This window comes from Protopterus annectens, chromosome 1.part0, assembly GCF_019279795.1.
Source record: "Protopterus annectens isolate FY-2018-M chromosome 1.part0, PAN1.0, whole genome shotgun sequence".
In the NCBI taxonomy this organism is placed as follows: Eukaryota; Metazoa; Chordata; order Ceratodontiformes; family Protopteridae; genus Protopterus; species Protopterus annectens.
In genome coordinates this window covers 1,834,826,856-1,834,850,808 of record NC_056725.1, presented here as the reverse complement: position 1 = coordinate 1,834,850,808, position 23,953 = coordinate 1,834,826,856, and the positions used below count along the sequence as shown (strand labels likewise).

The window sequence follows — 23,953 nt, the reverse complement described above, 5'->3', positions numbered from 1 at the left end:
TTTGGTGTTTCGGTCCAGGTTAGATGGCCGAAAAGTGTGGTATGAGTTATAGCCTGGTAGTGCAGGGGTGCTCTCTAGAGCCTTGAACCAGGTCTCAGTCACTGCACAGATATCGATGTTCTCCATTTTAAGGAGTGCCTCGAGTGAGTGCATTTTGAAATTTAGACTTCTAGCATTGAGTAGCATTACCCTCAGTTTTTGCTTACCTGTTCTTGTTATGGTGGTGAATTTGTTACTTGAACCCTGCCTAAAAAAGGCACTATAGGGGCAGCAAGAGCCTTAGCCAGTATCTGGAATCCTAGGGACGACAGGTGCAGGCCATCTGTGGCAAAGCATCGTGGTCTGTCGACCATGTCATCCCAAGCAGACAGATACTGAATCCCCTTTGAAAGACACCAGAAGCTTAGCCAATTGTTGAAATCAGTCATTTTGTCCTTGTACTGCAGTATCATTCTGGGCAATGGCAGAATGCTACTCAGGGCTAGGGTCATACCTGCCTTGGCTACAAGATTGCAGAGCTCTTCCATGTCTCTTTTCATGTAGTCCAGGGAGGTACATCTCAGGTCATTCACACCAACATGAACAATGACAGAGTCATATTTGTACTTGTTGTGGAGTGACCTGAGTGCATGGGTTATGTGGTGGATCCTGGCACCCGACAGGCAGCTGACAGTAACCTTCTCCTTGTTTAGCCTGGTGAGTGGGACATCAGTGTGCCTGACTATAGAGTCACCTATGACTAGTGTGTTGGGTATATTGTTTTGCCTTATTGGCTGTGTTTGAGTGGCACACTGAATCTGTGGGCTATGTGTCATTTGGGTTGTGTTGGGGGATGGAGGTTGCTTGTGGTTCTGCTTTGGAGGTCTCTGTTGCTTAGGCAGATTATTATTGAGAGCCTCCGTGAATGTTTTTGAGTTTCTATGTGTGGATTTTGGTGGTGTAGACGTAGTGAGACTATGTGATGAGTGTGGTATGGTGCAAATGTTTACCTTCTCCTCATGACTGTCAGATTCAGTCTTGGTTGGTGAGAGCTTTACCTGCAGTTTGGCTAGATAAGTGCATCTCTCACAGGTTGTAGTGTTGGGTGGTAGGAGGAGAGGGTTGTCTGTGTACATGAAGCAATTTCTACATTGCCTCAAGATGCCCAGATTCATCAGATAGACAGGGGAGAACACTGGGAGCTGACCATTGGACATGCCTGAATAAAAAACTATTTTCCTCTAGATAAGTGAGGAAAGTGAGTACAAGAGCTGTTTTAATCAATACCAGTGAGAAAAGTAAGTACAAAAACTGTTTTCCTTTAGGTAATGAGGAAGATTGAGTGCTATAGTAATTAGTAGCTTATTTAGTGCTTACAAGTTCTGAACAAGTGTTGAGTATGAATAAGCAAATTTAAGTGCTAAAACTAAGAATCTGTATCTGCACTAGATGAGTTATAGGACAGAAACAAGTGCAAATGCAGGCTTTCAAATCAGAAAGTTGAGAGAGATGTAAGATTGCCCAAACGGCCAATAATTACAAATTCTGGGCCAGAACCACTCCTTATGTGGTAGACAGGTTACCTAATGCTTACCACTCCCACTGATAAGCTAGAAGGCTTCCCTCCAACACAGAAAGGCTTGGGGGGGGCTCAGAAGCTTACAAACAGTCCTGGATACAGCACTTCTGTATCTGGAACTCTAGTTACAGGAAAGGTAGGAAACAGGCTTAGAGTTTTTTTTTTTTTTTCGGGAGTCTTATTCAAGGCTACAAAATTATATTCAATAATGGGATGGAGCAGTGAGGTATAAAGCAGTACAGTGTCTGGCCTTTCTGTAGAGATCAGAGCTGATCTTTAAAATTAACTAGGGTACGGAATATGTTTTTTGACTGTGGTAAATACACACTAGTCAAAGTTTAAACTGTTACATACATACATACAAATATTTCAAGCATGGCCATTAATGCTCTTCTAGCTTTCCAATATACCAAAACACTTGTTCGCATAATAAGTATCCAGGCCGTTCTTAAAAATATCTAAACTATTTCCTATACTCTATAAATCTTTTTATACAATCTATAGTTCTATAACTATCATTAACCATTTGGTTGATATGATTAGAAAAACGCATAGCTGAATCTACCCATATACCCAGGTCCTTAAATGAGTCTACAGTTTCCACTTTTCAGTTTATGCCTACTAAATCTCATATACTTAGTTTTTGATGTATTCATCAGCATGTTATTCTCCTGGGCCCAAATGGTCAATTTAGTAAAGTTATTTTGCAGACATGCCTTATCTGTAACACATGTAATCGGTTTACCCAATTTCAGGTTGTCTGCATATAGACTGTTGCATATAGACTGTAGAACACCTCAGATGAAAAAGCTAGGTCTGAAAGATACAATCTAAACAAAGTAAGGGCCTTGGACAGACCTTTGTACCTAATGTTACTTTTAAGATAGAGTATATTTTGTTAGATTTAAAGCTTTTTCTTAGAAAATTTAATTTTAAGTTAACGTTTAGGAATGCCCGCAGTGATTTTAGACAAATGCCTTGTGTAGGAGTAGTGTGTTCAACCCACCTTTAGCCCTGCCATTGATAATTTTTGAAAAACTATGTGAGTTTGATTTTAGGGCCTTAGCAAAAAATATGGACCGGTCAGAATTTAGCAGTTTAAGTAAGTCTGAATTTTTGTTGTTAAAGGAACTAATGCATGACAGAAGTGTAAGAGTTAAGAAGCCTGACAAAGGAGGGGGAGTAGTGATTATGAACAGAACTGCTTATTTAAATAGAATGCAAGTGTATTTATATGACAGTGATTTCTATGAGGAAACCTCACTGAATTACATTAATGTGGCATACAAAAAATATGTTTCTTTTTACGGGACATGGTGGAACAAAACCAAATATCAGAGGATGTACATGCCTTTTTGGAGGTTAAGTACCCCAGTGTTCTATCATTATTTGGTATTCCCAAAATACATAAAAGTTTAACTGACCCCTCCATGAGACCTACTGTTAATGCGAGTACTTCTATTACACACCCTTTATCAAAATATATAGATGTGAAGGTGAAAGAGTTGCTTAAAAAGCATAAACATCTTTGTTGGGACTCATGGGAATTTTTGTAAAAGTTGAAAGAGGTTAGATATTCAATTAGTTTTGCATTTTTAACAATAGATGTAGTGAACTTGTTTAATGCAATACTACATGCTCAGGGTATGAAAATGTTCCATGATTATTTAGTCGATGTTAGTGTTTTTGACAACAACAAAATGAATGTGTTGGACACTTTTTTAGAAATTGTGTTGCGGTGTAATTTTGTACATATAGATGGGCAATACTATCAACAAAAGAAAGGTGTTGTGATGGAAGCATTTTGTGCCCACCGTATTTGCCAATATTGTTATGCTGCTATGAGAAAAGGGGTATATTTTCAATGTGTTCAAATCGGCCCATGGCAGCTGTATGTATGATTTTTGGATGACTTTTTTTATAGCTTAGGAAGTTAATGAATTAGAAGTTCAGAGATTTGTTGATAACTCTACAACATCTTTCCTGAAATTTGCCTATGTGTTTAATGTTAATACAATTAATTATTTGGATGTTTCTATAAGTAAAGATGTTGCTAAATAGGTTATTAGAAGTAATATATATAGAGAGAGCCTACCTACTCTAACAGCTTACTGCACAATAGTTGTCACCCACAGCACCAAAAAGGGGCATTGTCAAAGGGCAGTTTGTCAGATTAACCAGAATGGTTTCTGATGATTTGATATTTGAAGAGGAGGCTGACAAATTATTGGAAATGTTTAAAATTAGAGGATTTCCCCTTGATTTAGTGAGGCATGTCTACCTAGAAATTAACAGGAAAAGACAAAATGGAGAATTAACCTCAATTCTTACGGCTAGGGAACCTGTTTCGATGGAGGTTACCCGAACGCACCGAATGAAAGACTACACATGTTTATTTATTACTACCTACACAGTAGAGCATAAATTTATTTATGAGATATTAGAGAAAATTGGAAAGTTTTCCAATGTTTAGATGGCTTGAGTGACGTTTTTGGAGAAAGACCCAGAATGGTTTACAGTCTTGTCTTGTCAGCACAAAGATCAGAATTACAGTTCTAACACATACAAAACAGTTCTCGAAATGGTATTACAACAACCAGGTATTGACTACATAGTCAGTCATATATTGTTTGACATATCTCCTGAATAGATTAAATACTGTAAATATTAACATGCAAAGCCTAGAATCATGAACAGAGCCAAGAACTCCAGATGTATTTTCTTTTTTATTTTTAACTTCTTTTCTTTCCTTGTCTCATAGCACATTTTGCTCAAACAGAATGTTCAGAATTTCACACTCTTCTACTTATAATATTGATTTTTCTGTGATTTTATTGCCTAATGTTGTCTGCCATTTTACTTACTCTTATTTTATTATCATCACTAATATATTACTAGTTCTATTATCATGTGTTCTTTCCTCTGTTCTGATTTCTTTCTGTTAATTATAATTTCTTCTGTCTTAATCACTGTTTTTTCAGCCTAATTGTGGTACTCCTTTCTATTTCTGGTAACACTCTGTTTCATTTTGATTTTCCATTTCTCCATTATTTCACTTCATTGATTTTTATGTTTTTCTTTGTAAAAGCTCTTGAGTCCACCACCCTTAACCACACACCATTATGTGTTGTTTCACAAACTTTTCTTTTTTACTCATTAAATACACGATAAGTTACACTCTCTTTATGGATCATACTAACGTACACCATTAAATGCACTATTCTAGCTCTATTCTCACAACTTAACACTTTCTCTCTCTTGTACTCTGTCCTTTATTGAGGTTATACTTTACCATTTTCTATCTCTGCTTTGAGCTTTATTCCACAAATCTTCTTTTTTTCTGTCTGCTTCATTTGTATTTCACTTATTTCTGCAGTACATTTTTACCCAGTAATTTACATTTCTTGCTTTGCTATCTCAAAACCCATTATGCATGATAAGTGCTAGTCTTTATATTGTTTATGTACTATTAATTTTATCCATACTATCTAGCTGGCTAGCTATAGTGTCATAATATAGTTTAAATGTAACTATCTTTAAATTAATTATATTCCAGCCGCATAAAACTACCACCTGCCACAAATATATATGTAAATTGTGTGTGCCTTGTAGCATAGATGGAGATGCTCTGACTGTTACTCAGAAAAGCAGAGATCAATTAGTGACCTGTGTGCTGAAGGAACCAGGCAGGGGGAGGGTGGAATTCAGTTATTGACTCTGAGTTACTTATCTTTGGGGAATGAAGGTGTTCCAGCCCCTAGCAATGCTGGTACCCATGGGATAAGATGTCCATATCATGCAATGTATGGGTCAGAAATGTGCTTAGCTCTGTCAAGCCGCATTTACATGGTAACCTTAATGAGATAATTATGGGAATGGGCACATTCACAGAGAAAGACATAGCAAGCTGTTGCACATGCCAGTATGCATATTAGCAGCCAAAGGGGGAGCTGGGGCCTCATAAGAAAACACATGATGGCTGCATGGGTAATGTCCTCCTGCAACTTACTGTTGGCCCATGGGGAATGAGCAAGCTGATTGATCATGGTCTCTGATTGTTGGCAGGCAGTGAGGAAAAAGATAATAAAAAATAAATATGTGAATTTTCCTTTGTTGTGGTTGACATGAATCCACGAAACAAGCTTCCATTCATCTTTAGGTATACTCCTAGAAGAACATTTTTTAAAGCAGCGTTTTAATTTCATTTTGCTTTGAAATGAAAATGCCTCTGTTGCATTATGTAGCATTGATATTCTTAAGCCAAGTTCCCTTTAGTTTTTCCTTTCACTTTTTTAAACTTTTTTAACATGGCCCCATACTTGCTGACAATCTAGCCTTCAAAGCAACCATTTTTAATCATTCCTCATGAACGGTGTAAGAGCCAGTCACAATAAGAATGACATCCAGGCAGTCATGAGGAGCTTTCCATTATCTGGCTCTTACAGCTTCTTCTAAAGTATGACATACACTCTCACAACTATGAGAGACAGCTATACTTTCCTTTTGGCTCTGTGAATTCCAGCACGCTTCCCATGAAAGCTACCATGCAGACATGGTTTGGCAGAGTCAAATGCATATCCTTGGCCATATGCTGTATGATTGGCAGCTTTTGTCCAGCAAGTGTAGGAACTGCATAGAGATGGACCATTACCACCCCCCTAGGATGGTTGAGAAGGTTTTGGCCACTCACTCTCACCCTCCCAATGTGGCTTCTCTAGAGTCTGAGTTGCTAGACAGTCTCATTGTAATCTGCATTACAATCAGGACTTTGTCACTTCACACAATGGAGGCAGAACCTCATGTCACTTTTTGTTCAACAGTTCATGTAATCATTTACAGCCTTTTTTATGCCCTGTACTTATTCTCCTGTTCTCTCATGTTCTTGTTCTTGTCCAGTTATTGTATTTTCCCTCCACCTCCTTTTTCCCGCTATCTTTATTTTGTTTGTTCTTGTTGCATCTCCTCTTCTTTTTGGCATGATTCCTATACTGTGACTCTTATCGTTTTGCCATCTGGAGCATTCATTTATAATGCATATTAAAAAGAAAAATCATGCAAAAGAAAATCTGTTACATTCTTGTAACTTGCAGATTGCATTGTATTATGAAGATTTTTTTATCAAACTGTATGGAATTCATCTCAATTTGTAATGTATGCTGAAGCTTTATTATTTTCAAACTGATTGAAATGCATCCTATTTTTGTTGCATGTTGAACCTTATCTAAGTGGGCCACCAATGAAAATGAGCCATGCCCATTAATGAACTTTAACTAACTAACTAACTAACTAACTAACTAACTAACTAACTAACTAACTAACTAACCTTGTACTTAATCTTTTTGTTGTATGTTGCATTTTATACAATAAATGGCAGATTGTTTTGTAACCTGCAGTTTTGATTCTATATCTTCACTTTGAGCTGGATAATATTATATGTACCATTACTGTAAGTAGGCCGCAAATAGAAAAAACATAAAATGTGAACTTAATATATACATATATATATATATATATATATATAAACACACACATATATATTCCAAAACAAAAGATAAGTGCTTTTGTCGCTCATTCAACACGCAAGGATGCTGAAACTTCATCAGACTAATTTATTAATTAAAATTACTTGCTATAAAAACACTCAGATTGCCCCATGACATATCATGTGACACCACATTATACACAAATGTATATACAGTTAAAAACATTTGTGAAATAAGTCATGAAATCAAATATTTTTGTTTCTTTTTAAAATAAATACGAAAGAAAAGGAAATCCCAGGAGATTCTCCTGGGATTTCCTTTTCTTTCGTATTTGGTGTACTTGGAAGTTCCTGCTGTTTGTGTTTTTTTTCTTTTTAAAATAACATTAAAATAAACACTTGGATTTAGACTAAACTATTTGCAAGAATTTAGAATTACTAGCCAACTCTGTTGTCGATAAAAGAATTCATCATCCCTGTTTCCAACTCTAAAATTGCTACAAAATGTAGAACAGCAAACCTAAATTTTTTTTTTTATTATTGCTTAATTTTTGGGGGTTTAGATAATGCATTAATGACATCTCCTTGTTCAATAATGTGCATTTGTTTCTACATTCACATTTTAAATTTCTTATTAGTGTTTCCCTCACAGAATGATACACAGATTACACATATTGGTATAAGAACTATATATGCTGAATTATTATTAAAATGCATTGTGGTATATGTGCCCTCTTTGTGTTTATACAATAAACATTTATTCTGTGTAGGTACTCACACATTTTGCAAGACTGACATTTGAAAGCTGAAAGTACCTATTTTATTATTGTCTGCCCCTTGGGCATCATTATTCCTCATTGCAAAAATATGCTTGAAATTAAAATGTATTTATGAACTTATGGGTAGTACCCACATTTTGATATACCTTGTTAGTCTGACATAGTATTTTCCAGTTGTTCCTGACCACATTTTTGACCACATTTTTAACAGCAGCACTGTCAGTGGTGTATGCCACATTATACAATGACTGTCCATTAATATTCAAAAATGAGCCTAATCAGCGTGCCTGTTGTAAATCCGAGCATATACCAACGGAAAACGGTCCAGTTGCCTGGACTTTTTCCATTAATATATGCAACAAAAAATTTACTTTTATTTCATTTTTTTTAACATACTGACAAAACTGGAGAATAAAACAAACAACAGAGATGGCACAGAGAAAAATAAAAGGATAATCAGGTACGTTATATAAAATTAAATAAATGTACCTGGTTATCCTTTCATTTCCTTTGTCCTGTCTCTCCTATACGTTACAAGCCTCCCAGTTTGTTTGTTTGTTTCTCTCTCTTTTTTTTTTTTTTAGTTTAAAAAAAAGCAACAGAGATATTCCTTTCTCCATTGCTTCGTCACACACCACTGGTGTACTGCAAAAGCATAGGAACGCAAGTCCCATACGCTTGCGCAATGCATCAGCAATACTCCACTTTATCAAAAGAAAAGCAGAAGACCACCATGGTGCCATTATACAAAGACATTGTTCAAGAAAAGTAAGTATTTCTTTCTTAAACAATGTGATTGTATAATAGCAATAACCGACTCTGTGGTGTGGTATATTGCACATTTACCATGGTTGCCTTTGTTTATTCACTGGGGCTTCACCCCCATGATTAAACCACGCCAACTGTGGGTAAATCTTCAATATACCACACCGAAGTCGGTACACTCTATATCAGCTCTCTCCTCCTTGTTGTCCTCTACAGTGTTGAATCTACTACAGAACTCTTTGGATAGTCTTTAACGTTTTCTTAAGACACAATGTATTATACATTTAGGAGCCCACACAGCCATCCCTGTAAAATGGTTCTGCTCAGCGAGACTTTCTCAATAAGGTCAATAAATAGATCAATGCCATTGTACCTAACTAACAATTTTCAGTTTTCAAGCATGGGTCTCATTTGCTATTATCTGCTATATCCTTTTATCCACCAGATAACTTGGGACAACTTCCAGTTTACTTTACTTACCAGCCTTTTAAGTAGTTCATTCTCTGATATTTTGATAAAATCCATTACCTACCTTATATTTATAGTATTTCTTTTGTCTGCTGTATTGATTATCTTATCCAACAAGACCATAATATTTGTCTTGGCATGGCCTTCGAGTACAAGTAAAAAAATCTGGGCATTCTGTAAAAATCTGGAAAGTTGGGAGGTGTGTTTGTGTGTGTGTGTGTGTGTGTGTGTGTGTGTGTGTGTGTGTGTGTGTGTGTGTGTGTGTGAATGTGCGTGTTTGTGTGTGTGCATGTAAATAAGTAGCCATAGACTAGCTTTATTTCCTTTGGATCTTACAAGGGCTTTGTATGTTATTGCTACCAAGAAGCTGACAAATGGGAGTGTCAAAGAGTAGTGTAATTAAGCCAACACAGGCATGAGGCATGATATGCTGGGTTGTATATACTGACTATGACATTACTCTAGGGGTGAACCTCTGCAAGAAAAAAAATTATGTCTTTATGGGTTTTCTGCACTTGCTGTCAACACAAATCACAAAATCCTTTTATTGCACAATGATAAAACTGTAAAATAAAATAGTCTCATATTTCCACTAAAATGATAAGTGCTTTCGTTTTATATGCAGTCAAGACTTCATCAGATAAATTAATGCTACATCAAATGAGCTGAAATACACATACCACATAACTCCGTATTACATATTACAGCAATAGAAACTCTTCATTATGTACACACCTCTATATCTATAAAAGTTATAATTAAGCACATTAAAATTAATTTTAAATACTTTTAACAATTATAGAACATATTAAAATGAATTTCTATACTAATAAATTATAAAACATCATCTTTGTAAGGCTGCCAATGAAGTTTGGTCTTTTCTAAAAGGACAGCCCATGGACATCCCCTTTCATTACGCTGTACCTGTTCCAAAATAATGAATTTAAACCAATGTTTTTCATTGGCCATAATATGTTTAGATAAGGCATTAACTGATTTCCTTTTCTTAATTTCATAGCAATGTTCATATATGCTTCCTTCAAGGAACGCTTTGTTTTTTCCGCATAGTACACTTTGCAGTGTTGATGTAAGGCTGCATAAACCACCCGTTTTGTTTGACAGTTATAGGGTTGGTAGGTTAAATGTACTTGTGTAACAACATTTAATATAGAAAGTGAAAATATTAAATGGATTATGTTTAAAAACTGGGCTATATTAAAGAATGATTCGACATTAGGAATAAAATTGATGAATGCCCCTATTTTATTTATGAAAATGTATTAGTTTAAAAATGATGCTTGAAAAGCCTTTAAATATTAAGTTCAATGTATCTGGTGTTATGAAGTATTGTGGGTGATGTAATTATTGTCAATATATTTTGACCTGCAATAAGTTAAAGTTAGGAGGGTATACAATAGAAATTTGAGGTAGATATGACTGTCAAACAAAAAAACGAGTTTATGCAACCTTATGTCAAGAGTGCGAAGTGTACTATATGGGAAAAACAGAATGTTCCTTAAAAGAACATATATATGAAAATTACTATGAAATTAAGAAAAGGAAATCAACTAATGCGTTATCGAAACATATTATGGCTAATGAGAAATTGATTTAAATGAATTGTTTTGGAACGGGTACAATGTAATGAAAGCGGAGGTCCATGGACTGTCCTTTTTGAAAAGATCAAACTTCATTGGCAGTTAGTTCTAAATGCGACAAATTATCTGCGACTGAATGAACATGTCTCGACAGTCAGTGTTTTAAGGCTAAAAACCTTGCACAGATGATGTTTTATAATTTATTAGTATAGGAATTGATTTTAAAATGTTGTACAACTGTTAAAAGTATTTGAAATAAAATTTTAATGTATTTAATTATAACTTTTTTGGGTATAGAGGTGTGTACATAATGAAGAGTTTCTATTTGTATAATATAGAGTTACATGGTCTGTGATTGGGTATTTTAGCTCATTTGATATAGAATTAATCTGCCAAAGTTTTGACTGTATACAGGACAAAAGTGTTTACTGTTTTAGGGGAGATACGAGATTGTTTTATTTTACCATTCTATCATTGTGCCATAAAAGGATTTTTTTATTTGTGCTGACGGCGAGTGCTGAGGACTCTTTCTCTTTAGTGTTTTTCCAGTTTGTTGTATTTTTGTATTCCATCTTTATGGCTTTAAAAGATGACCAGACATGGACTGATCTAAATTGTCAAGTCCATTGTAACAGCAGGTAGAATGATTCCTTTGAATGGGGACTGGAATCTAACTTATAAGTCTATGTTCTGGCTGTAGAACTGTAAGCAGGAAGGTTATGTCAGATCCTTTCAGGAGGTGATAAGGCACTCAACATGGGTACCCAGGGTATAGAATACCATTACTGGGGCAGGAAAGAATGATTTGGAGAAAACCAGAAAATAATGGGGTTGAGAGAAGTATGCAGCCCTCCTTTGCTAAAACAGTAACAAACACAATTCTTTAATGCAGAAGTGGTTGTAGGATTTTTCCTTGTTACTCAAAAAGTCTGAAACCTCCTTGTCCTCCTGCACCTTAATTGCACTCTCCACTGTGCAGATCTCATTAACCATTCTTCAGTTCACAGGCATCTTGCAGTGTTCTCAACAGTCATTAAAAAGGGCAAACCCTAGTATTTTTCAGCCTTTTCATTCACCTTTGTAGAGCAAAATGAAATCTGTTGTGAATTCCACGAATCTATTGCTTTGTCTACTTTTAGTTTCAAGATGTCTTTGAAATTCTTTCTTCTGTGAATGGAGTTGTACTGACAAATACACTGACAGAGTGGGTGTAGCTCTGTTTTCTTTTGTAAATAGTAAATGTGTGATTTTCCTTATTATATCTTTTTATTGTCCTTCTCAGCTTAGTCTGCCTCTACTTTATGAAATGCAAGTGCTCCTTCCCTTTTATTTGTACATGTAATGAGTTGTGTCTCCTTTCGTAACTGAGTGGCATATATCATTTTCTTGACTGTGTCACTGTGACTGCCTCCTGTACTCTATTCTATGCTAACTGGCAAAGTTGTCTGTTTTTCGGGATTTCATTGTATGCCTTTCCTTTCTCTCTACCCTCTCCTAAACCTTCTTTGACTCCTCTTTTAACACAGTATGACATTATTAATAGAAGGAGAAATCCAGTCAAAGGGGATAACCGATAAGGAATAGCAGATTCATGGGTCACATTCTTGCAGGTGAATCTTTATTTCTTTCTTGAAGTCTCTAAGCATAAGATCAAATTGGGTTAAAAGAAGGGCTGCACTAGTACTTAACAGTGCTCAGACCTTGTTGGGTCATGTTAAGTTAAACTAAATCATTTTTTTTGGATAAAATGGAGTTCTCCACACTTCCTGGTTCATTGGGTTCTGTGAATGACATGGCATCTACTGCACATTCGCAGATTAACTGGAGGAAGCAGACAGTGATGCTGTGGGATGTAGGTATTGACTATGTTGCCCCACACATAAGATTCTTCAGCATTAGATATGTTTAGAAATTAGGACATGGTAGCAGAAAGACTACTGAGCTACTGAACAATGAAGGAATAGGGGCAATAAATGCTTAGGGCTAATGCAAGGAACAATAGTATGTTGTTTTCATCTGTGACTTGGTAAACAATGATGGTGGTGGTGGTTGTTCTGGTGATGATTAAGCCGAAAGCTGAACAATGCTTTAGTTGCACTAACTATATTTGTGCTCTTGAACTTTGTGGACACCTGACAAGTCAAAAGTGGGATTGAGGGATTTCTGAAATGTTTATTGAACCTCTTTGTTGAAAATGTAAATCTTTTCACATTCATTTCATGAGCTCATAAGTTTAAGCTGTTAGAACTTCATATAAACATACTTATAACTGAACTGACTTTAAACCCTGGGGCTGAGTTGATGAATGACCTTTCATGTGTACTAGTTCTGACTGAAGGAATCAGGCCAAGTAATGATTACAAACTCTTAAAGGACTCTCTGTAGGGCAAGAAGTGTGCATGTTCAGATATGATAAAAAGGATCATTGCCATTCTCTGTTAATATTAAAATGCTGCTCTCACAGAACTCATAGAATTAACCTGTACCTATGCAAGTATGTCACATTTGTGTCACTTTATAATGCTTTGCCATGGTAGAAAAGCACACTACAAAATCAGCTGTAATATAACTTATTCTTGAAGCTGGTAATTTCAATACTTCAGAGTAGCTGACTAAAGAAGGAATAGCCAAAAGACAGAATATTTATAGAGTTGTATTTGCAATGAACAGGTGGGACTGCCAATGTAAAAGATTTAGACTGAGTCATAAATATATAATAATGTGCTCCTGAATATTTTGCAGATGATATCTTGATCTTTAAATACCTAAAGACATTTAATGACATTAATTGATAAAGTTCTTCTGATTAGACTTAATTCACCCTTTGACTTTTTAAGTTTTGGAGAAGCTGCACCTTTCCTGCCTGTTGTATGTAAGGCTAATGTGTTTGTTGTGATTAAGGCTGTTTGAATCTATGGTATTTTTTTCTAGGACGCTGCATCCCAAAGTCTTTGAAATGTAATAATGAAAATGATTGTGGTGACAATTCCGATGAGAATGACTGCATAAGGAAGAGCCAAGTCTGTACTCGGAAATTTGAAAGCATTCCAAGTGCGCAGCTAATGGGTGCTGGGTAAGATAAGTAGGATTTCCTCCCTTGGTCTTTTATTTGTATTTTGGTGGTTTTATTTGATACTGTTGATAACATAAAGGCTAAAGTTAAATGAAATGTTTATGTACCTCTGCATACCCACTTAAGATGTCTTTTACTGTATGTTTTGGTTAGACTAAATGTCATATACATTTTCCAGGTGAATAATATGGCACAAGGTAATGTCAGGCTGCCATGCCATTCCTAACAAGTGTTGATAGTACAGTGCAATACTGCTACTGTAAAATTACTGAGAAGAATAAAGATGTCGGAAGTCTATTTTTTTATTTTGTTTTTCTTATCAAGGAATAAAAAATACTAATTCTAATATTAACTCTAATAATAATATCAAATGTAATTCATCAGCTAAGAATTATGCTTCAGAGTCCTGAATTTATCTCTGAATACTGTGTCTGAGAATAAGAGTACTGCCAGAAACAGCTGATACTCCATTAGTACATGATGGTACACATTTAAGTGAAGCTGTAGAATTACACAGAACAGGCATACACAGTACATTTACAAGGACAAACTGTTGGACAAGTAGGATCTGTACTGTATCCAGTAAATACTAAGCAGAACAGGTGGACAATGCAGAACACATCTGCTATCAAAACTAAGTTTCTTCCTTAGTCCATTGGAGAACTGTATGGACTCTCACAGAGTCCCGCTTTACCAAGTCATATACAGGATGAAGCTGAGAAGAGAACAAGAAAATGACACAAGCCATATCAAAAGTGAAGAAAGAAACTAAATGTCTATACCTTTAAGAAAATCAGTAAGACATGGTGGAAACATTGAGGACTGAATTCATTAAGGTACTGCAACATGTTCACAGAGGTGAATACATCGCGCTACCATTCCCTGATTCAACAACCATCATTACATGGTGCAGCATGGTCCACTAACACAAAGACATGCAGCAATGAGAAGATCTGGCCCCATGGCCATGCTGAATGCTAATAAGGGATTGGGAGGGGGGCATAGGCATATGCTAATTAGCCAGGAAGCCATCTACATGGTGAGTGATTCAAGAAAGTGCTCTGTCATGTAGATTAGCACATCCATCCTCAGCACATTGTGGTTTGGCCGTGTTTAACTGCTGAACACAAACATGGTGGCAGGGAACCCCTAGCCAACAGGACATACTTTTAAGGTGCCATAACAGCACCAACAGCCAAACAGGGATTATGGGGTATAGAGGGTGCACTAGATACCAGGGATTACTTTAAGTGCCATTATGGCACTAACAGTTGTATGCTCATTGCAAAGTGGGGGAACCACCCTCCATGAGGGAATGCATTTTAAAATGACATAATGGTGCCAACATACTGTGAGGATTGGGGTGGGGGGATCACTGGACACCAAAGACAATGTGGAGTGCTGTAATGACACAGACATCATAAGTGGGATTGGGGATGAGTGAAACCACTGGACACTAGGAATTACTTTGTAATGTGGCATAACAGTACTGACACTGTAACAGGAAGTGGGGGAGGGGTGTGGATGGACATACTAGACCAGCAGGGATGAGTCTTTAAAGTTCTATAACAGCAATGACATCATAACATGGATAGGAGTGGTGGTACATTAGATCATCAGGAATGATTCTTTAAAGTGCTGTAATGGTACCAACATCGTAACATTGATTGGGGGTGAGAAGATACACTAGACCATCAGGACCTAATACATACATGCCTTAGCGGCACTAAAGTATTACGGGGTGCAGGGAACCAAGGAAGGACAGATAGGGTAGGGACAGGTACAGGGAGTGTGGTGTGTATATGTGTGTGTGTGTGTGTGTGTGTGTGTGTGTGTGTGTGTGTGTGTGTGTGTGTGTGTCTCTGTGAGTGCCTGGGGGGGATGCTATTGCCTTTACAAGCAGCAGGTTACAACCTTGATGTGCAGATCAGCCGTGATCTGTACGTTTCAGTACTAAATGCCATTCAAGAACTATACAAATTAGCCAATAATAAGGTCTTAGCTTATCATAGCTAACATGTTTCTAAACTGCAAATGAGAATGTCATGGGAGAAAGACCTTCTGTGCTGAGCCATACTACTCATGCTAGGAAGTTTAATAAATTCCCAGGCTAGTGTTCTCAAGTAGAAAGGGAGACAAGATGGAAGTCAATAGCTTTTCAGAAACAAATGATTAAATAGTGTGTTTCAACATTAACATCTTAGCCCACATGGCAGAAAGGCAGTTGTTCAGAATGTATTAATACCTAGGCTTGAATATGACCTCCCCTTCACTACATTGTTCTCTCCAAAGAATTCTTCTCTATTACAGGCAATAGAGTAAAATACTGAGGTGGTGGTGCTGCGGTAGTGTTGTCGCCTCACAGTAAGACGCTGTCCGGTTCGATTCTCAGCTAGACCATCTTCTGCGTGGAGACATGCATGAATGGGCGTACCTTCATTGAAGGTTGTGCATCAGGGCTGATAACTCGGCACGTAAAAATCAACTACCAATCATTAGCGGACTGGAGTTCCGCTGTGGCGACCCCTAACCGGGAAAATCCGAAAGACACTAGACTGAGATGTATTCATCTGAGCAGTAGAAGTGAAGATCTCTGCATCAGACTAAGTAAATACAAGTGGCTTCCTATCACAGTGAATGCATCATTGTGCCTAAAAACTCATGCATTTAAATTACTGAATGACAGATACTACTCGCCTCTGCAATATAAGCTGTCTGTGAAGAGTTGCCCTACACTTTCGAGCCTCTAAAGGAAGTTCATTAATTCTGTCCCCTTCCAAACTTTCCATTATTGGGTGAGCTTTCTGAAAACTTGCTCTAGCCTGCTGGAATAATAACCCAGGTAATATTAAACAAACTGAGAATATAGTTCAGTTCAGGCAGAAACTAAGAGAGCATATTTTCAAGGAGAGTACATGTACTTATTTTACAGACTTTGTCTAAGTAGCACATATTGTTGTGCTTTAGGTCTATGTGCACTTGCAACCATGAATGACAGCTAATCCTGCTAAGACTATCCCTTGTTGCACACTGCAACTGACATTGTTTCTGCTCATTCAGAACTTTTTGGAAAAAATATACTTTACATTTATGTTTGAAAATAATGTCCACAGTGCTTCCTTTTAAGTGTATTATTTCAATATATGTATATAACCAAAATATATGCAGTGTATATTAGCTAAATGGTCATGTTTTGTTCCAATTTCAACTTATATTTTACATATTATACAGTGGCCTGATGAAGATTCGTTGAAAGCGCTAGCCCTGTGTTTTAATTATTCTAATAAACGTGGTTTCTACTGGACGCTTGGATTTATTTTTACATGCTGGCTGTGTGTTTTTCTACAAGCTATTGCCCAGTGGATGAGTAGGTTCGAATGAACACTCTATGGTGATTTTGACTCTTGTTTATTGGATTAAGAGTTCGCAAAGTAAAGCAGTTTATAGTTTACAGCTTCGTTTCTCTTTGTGGAACATTTGGTTACCTTCTGTGACTGACTTGAACTGAACACAGCAAGTATACTTCCCACTATTTAAGCCTGTTTTTTTGTTGTACTTTACCAGTTTTGTTTATTATCAGGCGAACAGAGTGTAGTGAGCACTATTCTTTGTTTTTAAACTGAGAATATAGTTCAGTTCAGGCAGAAACTAAGAGAGCATATTTTCAAGGAGAGTACATGTACTTATTTTACAGACTTTGTCTAAGTAGCACATATTGTTGTGCTTTAGGTCTATGTGCACCTGCAACCATGAATGACAGCTAATCCTGCTAAGACTATCCCTTGTTGCACACTGCAACTGACATTGTTTCTGCTCATTCAGAACTTTTTGGAAAAAATATACTTTACATTTATGTTTGAAAATAATGTCCATAGTGCTTCCCTTTAAGTGTATTATTTCAATATATGTATATAACCAAAATATATGCAGTGTATATTAGCTAAATGGTCATGTTTTGTTCCAACTTCAATTTATATTTTTGTTATGATAATTTATGTTTTGTTGCAAAATCCAACTTGCATTTTTTTGCTATAATTGTTATTGTTTTCTCTGTCTTCTTAGCCCATGTTGTGGTTGAAAAGATCCTACAGATAAGCCCACTTACCCAGTTAACAAATGTAATAAATAAATACATACATTATTAAATAAAACTTAAAAAAATAGGTTTACTTCAGTCAAGATGTAGGGGTGCTAGACATCAGAAGGTTAGACTAACAAAATACAAACCATAGGAAAGGGATACATTAATAATGCTCAGGAAGGATGTAATTAGAGGAAGGAAGGAAGAGAAGCATCATGGAGGATGCAGTCAGGCAGATAAGGTGGATAAATAGACAGTTGGTAGAGAAACTCACTGAATGAATAGTAGGGTGGTTGGCTCAGGATCACGTGGAAAGGCAGGAGATGAAGAAAAGAGGAGCAGTGGAACCAGAAAGAGGAAGAATTGAGTCAAGTTTGTGCTGAACAAAGGAAGATAGGTGAACTAGAAGTGCTATTAGCAGGAAGTCAAGATGAAGTGGTCAGGATAATAGAGACAAGAGACAAGAACAAAATGGAATGGAGCATAGTGGTACCTGGATGTAAGGTGTTTGGGATGGACAAGATATGGAAGGATAGAAGAGAGATGACAGTATACACAGGGGGGAATGATTATAGGGGTAGGTAATAGAAGAAGAGAGGATACAATAAACAGCATACAGAAAAAAAAACAGAATGATAGAATAAAAGTGATACAAGTCAGAACTCAGAAAGGAAAGGAGCCAAAAGTCAGAGACCTTACAATAGAGGTGGTTTGAGTATGACTGGAAAACCTGCCTAAAATAAATTGAAGTTGCTACTGGTACAATGATGCTATCTGCAGGCTCCCAAAGTCAAATATGAGAGCTGATGGGCTAGTCAACACTGAATAAAGGGATAGAGAGGAGAAAAAGAAGATGGTTATGATGTTATACTTCAGTGTGACAGATGTTGACTGGACTATTCCATTATCCAACATCAGCAGAGAGAAATTACTGGTTGAGACACTCAGCCTGGATCAGATGAAACCAGGAGAGGAAGAATTCTTGATCTTGTTGTTAGTGGGGTGGGGGAATTACATGATGGCGGGCATAAAGTCATTACCCTAACATGGTGATGAGGACATCTATTGCCATGTGATCTCACATTAGTGGTCCTCAGCACTATCACCATTGTGGGGGTAGGGGGTGGAAAGAGTATGGATGTGTAGCAGGTTCATCAACACATGCTTTATATGCATTTCCTCGTTTATATATCATTATCAGTGGTTGCTGGTGATTACAAAGCAAAGGGAGGCTGGAGGAAGCAGCTGAATAGGTGGGGCTAATTGGAATGGGGTGGGGCTATATTATGGCAGGTTAGTGACCATTATGTGGGATCAAACAACAGATTGGTTCAGTTACATTCATCAACAGACTGCCTCAGTGTGGACCTACTCATGATAGCCACTTTGACTATATACACCTCAGATGTCCGATTGTAATCAACAAGGTCAGCCTTAGGTGAAACAGGGCCTGAGACAAAGGTCCCTGCAGGCTCTCCTGTTGCATACTAGCTCTTTAGTGCCCCTCCTCTGGTTGCCTCTCATCTTGGCCCCACACGATTCAGAAAGGCTACTTCTTTCTTGTTTTTTTTTTACACATTGTACTGCTTTTTAGCTTTACCCCCATCCATTTAACACACCTGAACTGTTCAAGACTCCACTGTGATAATTTTGAAGGAAGTAACTGAATTAAGTATTGGATCCCTACAGGGTTCTAAATGCTCTGAAGTACATATTAGAGCTTTTTTGCAACCTTTCAATCTAGTGGTGGTCTGAACAAAAATCATGACAAAAGAAATAAATTCAGTTTTATTTTTTCTTTCAAAGAAAAATAAATTGTGTTTAAAGCTTAATATTCAAAGCTAACAAAATAGTAATTCCCCAATAAAATGAGAAAACAGATACTTGCAAGGATATATAAATTATATGTGGGGAAAATGCCTGCCTTCCTACACCTCCAAAACAGGGTAGTACGATATGTGTACCCCTCTCATGTTAGAGTAGAATGGAAGTAAAAGCACAAATGATTAAATGCATATGACAGATGATGACCTGGGAGAAAACACCAAGGCATGTGGATAAAACTTATGCAGAGGCAGAGAATATACTACTTGCAAAATAAATCACAGTAAAAAAATCAAGAAGAAAACCAGGTGCTGTTAGATGGCAACATTGTTCGCTGCACCACTGTGCCACTCATCAGTTATCACACTCATGCTGCTCAGACTACCACATACAGCCATTGACTAAGTACAATGTCAATGTCTAAGATGGAAAGAGAAAAAAATATCGTCCACTTGCTAGTTTTATTATCTCTGAATCACCCACACACACACACATTGTGCACAAATAACTAGAGAGGAAAAAGTAATAGAATGAGATGAGGCCAAGAGGACATTTGGACTGGAGGCTAGTGACTGCCTTCCCTAACAGGGATTGATATTAGAGTGTAGGCAAAGAGAAAGGGAATCTTAAGTAAAAGACTTGCTCTGGTAAAACATTTAGTTGAATCTAGAACAGAAGCTGCTTTTAAAAAATGGATAATTTGTAGGGCATATAACATCTTGCACAATAACTACAGGAATCATTCATAGGCGTTTAGAAAACATTGGAAATAGAGATTGGAAAAGCAATTCACAAGGAAACAATGGAAGGACATATGTATGGCTCCCAAATATGCAACAAATTCAAGAAGATATAGGATTTTGTTTGGAGGTGTTTGCATAGGTATTTTTATAGCCCAAGCACACTTCAAAGACTGTTTTTTTCAGTTAGATGCCAAATGTTGACGGTGTGATAGAGAAGCAAGGGGTAACTGGGAACATATGTTCTGGGATAGTAATGAGTTGGCAGACTTTAAAAATTCCCTACAAACTACTGTGTCAGAAATACTAGGTGAGCAAATGGGTGTAACAAAGAAAATATTTTTTGAGTTTAGATATAGGATCTAAATTGCCTAAACATAGTAAGGCCTTCTTAAGTTTAATTCTGGTAGCTGTCAGAAAAGCAACTACTAGAAAATGGAAATCAAAGTCTAAACCAACTGTATTCAATGTATTGAATAATATAACGGGGACAAAACAACTAGAAGTGGGATCTTTAGAAAAGGGTAGGAGCAAATTGCATAGAAAGGAAAAACATGGAAATTGTGGGAACAATACATTCAGAATACTGATTTGGAGGAGTGAGGTTTAAGGGAAAGCAGAAATTGATCAATTTATGTAATGTTGGATTGATGATAATTATACAAAAAATATATATGTGATGTGTAATATTTGCAACTGGGAATGTGTTAATATGGTTTGTTTTCTTTTTTATAAATGTATGTTTCCCTATGTCTTAAGTGATAGTTCAATAAAGATGTTTATAAAAAAATAGTGCATCTGATAAACTTAGCCTTAATAGTCTAAGAGGTCAACAACTTTAAAGTGCAATTTTAGATATGTAATGTTTTGTAGTGTTCCCTCAGAAATCACCCATCATTTGTAGCAAGTACATTTCAGTGTCAAACTCCATATCCTTAGCTATACAGAGCATTGTAAGTCGATTTGGGGCATGCAATTCCTTTCCTACTGTCTTGAAGCTGAATATGTCCTTCACAGCACTTGATTTGTTTAAAAAACAAAACTAAAGTGTTTTAAAATAAGCCCATTGTATAATAAATAAACTACTCTTGTTAGTCTGTGATATAGATGGCTGAGATTGGGTCTTGATCATAGCCAACTGGTTATGTGTTCGAGAAATGGATGTCAAGAAAGTTACCTTTAGGGTGGAGTAAGGGAAAATTCAACAGGTAAATGTCAACATCCATGACAACAACATATTATTTAATTATAATCAGACAGGCCCCATCATAATTCTTTGCAGTATAGCTGCTTGTGTTTGCTACTAGTTACAGGGGAAAAAGTACAGGAATGCAAAGTATTTTACAGTTTGAAAGCCATAAAACACTTTGAGCAACTATGCAGATGATGGTTAGAAACTAAATGTGCTACTGATGGACTAACAGCTTTAAAAGCTTTTTATACATCAGTATGCTTTTTATATTGCAAAGAGAAGTGTTTTACAGTTTTCAAAGCTGTTTTAGTGCTTTTGAATCTGTTCTGTGATGACCTCTGTATATGGCATGGTGTAAAACTACAAAATGACAGCTCTAAGGTGTGCATACCAAAACGTGTTATGCACTTCTTTAATGTCAGAGAGATACATGAAAATACTGTTGTTTTCCTGATTTCAGATGGTAAGTAGTTCACGTTGTACACTACATAAAAGATTATAATTGGTTATCCAGTTGTAATCAACTTATTAAGTTTTCAAGATGTGGAAGTCAAGAAACTTATCAAGACTGGAGCAAAGCAAAACTCAGGAAGTGAAGCTTGATACTGAGGTTGAGAACTCATAATAAGTATTTATGATCAGAGCGACCTGCCCATAATTATTTTTAGTGCATGGTGCTTTATCTGTTTTGTGCACTAAAAATTACAGAAGAAAACATAGGAGTGTGGAGTGTTTTGCAGCTTTGAAAGCTGTAAACCACTAAGTGCAGCCACATAGACAGAAGCAAGTTGTTCATCTGATGAATGAGCAGCTTTAAAAGCTGTTAGATATTATATTCTGCCATAACTTTTAAAGCTGTAAAAATGTTTTGGATGTTGTTCTGCGATAACAGCTGTTATGCTGTAATGTAAGAATAAAGTGTAACAGCAATTTGTTATGCACCTTTCATACATCACAAAGATGATCAACAAAGTTGCCTTTTTCCTGGATTTTGAACTTAATCACAGTGCTCTGTGCACTACAATGGGTTTATCAATAGCCAGCATCACTTAACTCAAATTCACTGTCATTCAAAACCTAACTGTACCCTCAGATGTGTGGTAGTTTTTGTATCAACATTCTGCTGTCAAATGTAGTAGAGAAGAGAGAACAGAAAAACAATACTACAAGACAGTGCTGTCAAATGGTAAACTGAAACAATAAATTTTATTAGTGAAGCAGTGAAATAATTATAGCTTACAGTGGTAAATAACCTCATGGAGCAAAATTAATTTCAACAATGCTACTTTGTTTTAAAGCACTGACCTCTAAATATTAGGCTGAAAATTAAAATGTAGCTGTATCATACTGATTTTAAACTGAATGTCTAGAAAATGCAAAAAGCACATTGTATTGCATGACTGATGATTCAAACCATCTATATTTTAACCCTAAATCTCTTTTTCCAGATATAATCTGATGGCTGGAAAGATGCTTGGGGAAGTCCTTGATACTACATTCAATGGCGGGAAGTGCAACAGGGTGAAAAGTAATGATACATTGAAAACGTATCGTATACCTGACATTTTGGAAAGTTTTAGTTTTGAGGTAAGATGTTATGAGTTGTCTAGAGAAGAATTACAGATGCCTGCAAAATGCTGAAATAACTTTTTTTCATTTCATGTTTAAAATGTGTATATTTCTGTAGTGAAGGCACATTACAAGCGATTGCTATTTTTTCCTTTTAATGTTTTGCTTATGGACTCGGAACAAAGATCAATACAAATCAGCTGTTTACAGCTTTAGTCTTTAAATAATGGAAACATGTAACTATATCTTAGAAACTAGAATGAATTTCAAGCTATTATATGCAAATATTGATTATACTTTTACTGAACTGTGACAGAGAGCCTGGGTGGTAATGGCACTGGTGGATAGGAATGCAGAAATTAGAATTCATGGATTAGGTATGATAATTTAGTTCTGCTATACCAAAGGACCCCTTTTGTCAGAATCTGCACCCAACCAAAAAAAAAAAAAAACTTTACAGCCAAGGGAAGTTTGCAGGAATTATCTTCTCAGAGGAAGTCTTGAGCTTCAGTAGGAAAAACAGAGACATCTGTATGCTTGATTTAGATTGCCATACTGTGGCTCACAATCAGACTTAAATGAAGTTTAGACTTGGATGGTAAATATGACCCATTTTTAGAACACAGTAAGATAAGTGACTCTTTAGTTAAATGGAATCTCCCAAATAGCTGAAGGAGCCAGCATGATATATTTTCTTATTGCTAATTTGCTAAAGGTTAAGGTTTGGAGGTAGCATTTAAGCTCAGGCAGGAGAGGGCTCTGAGGGTGATATGGTTTTCAGGATCCAATAAATCCATGCATGTGTTTGTATGTTTTGGAACTTA

General features: G+C 36.4%; 1 protein-coding gene across 2 annotated transcripts in view; it reads left to right on the top strand.

Annotated features, from left to right (window-relative positions):
- The window catches only part of C6 (complement C6), a 745,556-nt gene that overhangs the window by 267,003 nt on the left and 454,600 nt on the right, over nucleotides 1-23,953 (top strand). For both annotated transcript variants that reach the window (XM_044069804.1, XM_044069796.1), the window contains exons 5-6: nucleotides 13,582-13,723; nucleotides 23,009-23,147. In XM_044069804.1, the coding sequence (XP_043925739.1) occupies nucleotides 13,582-13,723; nucleotides 23,009-23,147 (281 nt within the window). The remainder of the gene's footprint in view (nucleotides 1-13,581; nucleotides 13,724-23,008; nucleotides 23,148-23,953) is intronic.